At 42.9% G+C, this 4,302-nt stretch overlaps 1 protein-coding gene across 1 annotated transcript; it reads right to left on the reverse strand.

The window, feature by feature from the left end:
* Positions 1-1,852: 1,852 nt before the first annotated feature.
* Positions 1,853-3,001, reverse strand: CCR75_009775 (uncharacterized protein). Its single transcript, XM_067967813.1, has 4 exons — positions 2,973-3,001; positions 2,567-2,867; positions 2,396-2,500; positions 1,853-2,311 (listed from the first exon to the last, which is right to left on the reverse strand). The coding sequence occupies exons 2-4, from the start codon at positions 2,863-2,865 to the stop codon at positions 1,969-1,971; spliced, it is 747 nt and encodes a 248-aa protein (XP_067816638.1). The 5' UTR covers positions 2,866-2,867; positions 2,973-3,001; the 3' UTR covers positions 1,853-1,968.
* Positions 3,002-4,302: the final 1,301 nt, after the last annotated feature.

Raw genomic sequence — 4,302 nt, forward strand, 5'->3', positions numbered from 1 at the left:
GATGACGAACTAGCTTGAGCCTGTCTCAAGCTAAAGTCCTCCTGTTCCGCAACGGATATTGCTTCTTCAAGCGTATCCAGTTCCAAGCGGAACAGGTGGGTCTTTACGGGACCATCCGTAAGACCTTGCATGAACACCGTGATCAACGTGTGTTCATGAACTGGGTTATATGTTATACAACTCGCTAAGAGTCGTATGTGCTGGGCATATGCGTGAACATCACGCTTGCCTTGCTTGAGTTTCAGAAGCTCTGAACGAGCTCTGAATTCAGCCCTTGGTAATTCAAACGTCTGTTTGAGCCGGGTTTTAAAAGCCTCTAGCGACCCAAAGACGTATGGGTCGCGCAACTTAAGGCCCAATGCCCAAGTTTTGGCACGACCTGCCAAATTTGATTGAGCGAATGCGACTTGCATTTGCTCGTCGACGATGTGACGTGCCCTTGTGGCATCGTCCAACTCGACAGACCATCTCAAGAGGGAGTCTACCTCGACTCCCCTGTATTTAATAATGTCAATCTTTAGTGTTTCGGGACGACGCGTCTGCGTCATCCCAGATACAGGGATCTGTACCTGTTGTAACCTCAACAGTTCTGCCTGTTGAGAGCCTTGCTGATTCAGCAAGGCTACCTTCTCCTTCACCTCGTCAAGCATCTGCTGTATGAACTTGGCGATGGCTGAATGGAGGGCATCTCTGTTCAACTGGACAGCATGGCCAAGATGGCATCGTTCCATACGGTCGAACTCATTCTTTCGACCACACTCCTTTCTATGTCACTTAGAAAGGAGTAGCTATCACGCGAAACGTGATGCGTATTCCCACTATCATCTGACATGTCCATGTTAGATGAAGGAATTGTGGTCCTTGGACGGACTACAAAGTGCTACCAGGTGTAACGGGGCACTACGACTTGTACTGCTTCAGTACAAGTCCACTTCGCACTGCTTCAGTTGCGAGTGGTACCTTACGTCACTTAACGTACGCTAGTACGTGCAGAGGAAGACTTCTCTTTTAGACAACTACCTTAAAGAGGTTTAAATGAAAATTGTATTAATATAATCAAGTTTCTCTTCTTTCTATCTGTTACTAACTAAATTTATAACTAATACTAAAAATGCAATTGAAATCTTATGTGTCTCTCTCTCTTTGATTACGTTTACAGCTGATTAGTCTGCGGGATAAGTAGATGTAACGGCTTATACCTATTTATGGATAAGATTTCCGAGCATTTCCACATAAAGTAATATTCTCCAAATAGTATCTAAGTCTTAATTTCATGTTTCGATACACCCCGTTACACAAACTAATGGACTTGACATTTTTCGCAAATATGTTGTACTTATAAGAAAATGTACAAAAGTATACGTACGACCTGCAAAAGTCGTCTCTTTGTTCTGTCGTTTAATTTAGACAGCATGGATGTGGCTATATTAAATGCCGTGTCCCCAACTATGACAATTTTAAGCTTTGTGCTCTTGTAGCTTTTGCACTTTAACGACCGTGTTGCAACTTTCGACAATTGCTTTTACACGGAAGCCTGTCGTGTTTCAACTGGTTATTGATGACTGGCACGCTCCAGATTTTAGTGCGCAAGTATTTAGCTGCGATTGCCAGTTTGACTTACATGTTTTTTTCTCGTTAACGTCATGGAATAATGCCAATAAGCAGCACCCAAACGACGTTGGAAGTAATGCAACAACGTGCCAAAATAATTTGTAGCCCGTGATAGGACTTTCCACCAATTACGTGTTTACCATGCAGTTGCCAAACTAAAGTACCCAGTTATTGGGTCATGCAAGACGCTACCGTGTTGCGAACCATTACAAATAAAACCAATTGCCTAATTTGTGTCGGGATGTAAAAAAAAAAACACACAAGTTGCATTATTTCATGTCATTAACGGAAAAAAAAAAGAGTCCAACTTGCCAGGGTATACAACTACATGTGGTCCTTTCCAAAACAGTATTCTCATTAATACGAATCCATCGAAATGGTCGTTGCTCGAGAGGATGGAGGCATGAACATGCTATCGCGCATACTAGGCGTGAGCGTCGAGATACTTTCTCGAGAATCGATACTATACGACCGATCCACGCGTTTGCTCTTTCGCTTGTATACACACGTGTCCTTATCTATCCGAATACCCCATTGAAACTCGTCTGCTTTCGTTACGACGTCCAAAAACTCATTCAGCTTGGCAATTCGATCAATAATCAGCTGATCGGAGAAAAACCCCGTCAAACTTTGTGTTTGCAACTCGGGAATGTCATGAACGCTACTAGGATTCTTGGCTTTTAATGTTGCCGCCAAATTTCTAAAAAAAAAAGGCATTTGCCACATTAGTACCCAATTTACACGCCTTTCAAAAAAAAAAAAGAGCTCAAAAAAAATGCCTTACAGAAAAGTGCTGTATCGATGCCACAACACGAGCGTGCCTCGAATATCCGTCTCAATCTGCAGCTTGTATTCGACATATTGACGGCCCTGCTTGGTCTTAATGCGACTGCAATCATTCATAAACAACTCGTCAGCCGTCAACGTTTTAAATACGAGACGCAAGGACTCCTACCTGTCCACCACCTTGGCTGTAAGAAGCGAAATCTCACGCATTTGGTCAATTTTTGATTGGTACGAGTCGAGTGTCTGTCGCAACTGGACATGTTCACGACGAAGGTCGACGCTAGCATTCTGAAGGGCCATATTCAATATCGAGGCACGTAATTTCTCATTTTCGTCTTCGAGATGCTGTTTTTTCGCAGCCGCTTCCGCCAATTGCGCCTCGTACTGGCGTGCCGATTCTTCTGCTTTAGCCACTTTATCCGCGGCATCTGATAACACGCGTTCGGTTCGTTTCGTGGGGGTGCCCATGTCTAAGCCACAAAAAAAAAGAGAAACAATGTCCAAGTGGGCCCACTGAATAAGAAAATGCGTCACGAGGCCACAGGGAAATAGGCACAAACCGATTTTCTACTCACCAAGGTCGTGTGGGTGGTCTAACGCGACAGGGGGGGGGAGGGAGGCTTACTTTGCAAGGCGGCGCCGCCGATTGAGAAAACTGGTTTCTGCTGCAATCCTTCAGGTTAGGGTTTGCCGGCTGGACAATTTAGGTTCAGTTTTTAGTTTGTGTCAGGCCGACTATGATTGGTCAACCGTGAAGGATGGACGGAGAAAAGCCATCGTGGGTGGCAACTTTTGCGCTGATTTGATGAAAAAAAACCCGACAGGCCATTGTGGTTAAAGTACGATGCGATGCCTGAATGAAAAATGACCTACTTGCTGGACCGCGGCACGACAGCAGCGTCGACGCGTTGTGACGACCGTAGCCCACCGGATGGTAACTTCATAGAAGAAACTACCTGATGGCGATTGGATGGCAAACTGGTCTTGTGTAGCAGCTTTTATTGCAGTAGTAGTAGTTGCGTTTTAAAAATACGTGTGATTGAAATGCCTTTGGTGGTCGACGCTGTGGTTGGGTTTTCCTATTCACGAAGACGATGTTATTCTCAAAGTCCGCGGATTATTGTCTTTTTAAAAAACTGTGTCATGCGAAATAAAACGAGGAAAGTGTAGTTATTTAAAGTGTTGTATTATTTTATATCTTCGACGCAATATTAACAACAAGTGTATGTTTTAGAAGGATCTTAAGAAGACGACAACGCATGAATCAATAACGTAGTCTCGAGAGAGATACACAGGAGACCGTTGCGCACAGCATAATCATCACATCACTTTTCCTCACCGCCGCGCCCCTGCCTCACTTCTTCTCCGCGCCAATTATGGCGTAACGTCGGCATTTTGGTCATTTGTGTCTTTTGGGAATATTGCCAATGTTTGAAACCTGTGTATGCTTCGCGTTTATTTAGGAACGGTCGGATCTGGACGCGGGTGGGTGCAAAAGATGCCGTTAGTAGATCACAAATTTGTAAAAAAAATTAAGGATTACACTATGGGTTGTTGGGTATTTTGAATATTTCGGAATTGTTGGAGTGTCGGCGTGTGCAATGCGTAACGGGGTGTATCGTTACCTGAAATTAACATTTAACGGTTGTTAATTAATATATTATTTAAAAGGTAGATAATATTTGCAGGATATTACTTTTATGTAGTAATATTCAGAATTCTTATCCATAAATAGGTAATGACCATTATACCTATTTATTCCGCAGACTAATCAGCTGTAAACGTAAACAAAGAGAGAGTTACAGAAACGATAGAGATTAGAATTCAATAACATGTTTATTATTAGATTATAATTAAGTTAGCCTTTACAAAGATAGAAAAAAAGACACTTAATTATATATATAC

Source organism: Bremia lactucae, linkage group LG4 (genome assembly GCF_004359215.1).
Source record: "Bremia lactucae strain SF5 linkage group LG4, whole genome shotgun sequence".
NCBI classification, from domain to species: Eukaryota; Oomycota; class Peronosporomycetes; order Peronosporales; family Peronosporaceae; genus Bremia; species Bremia lactucae.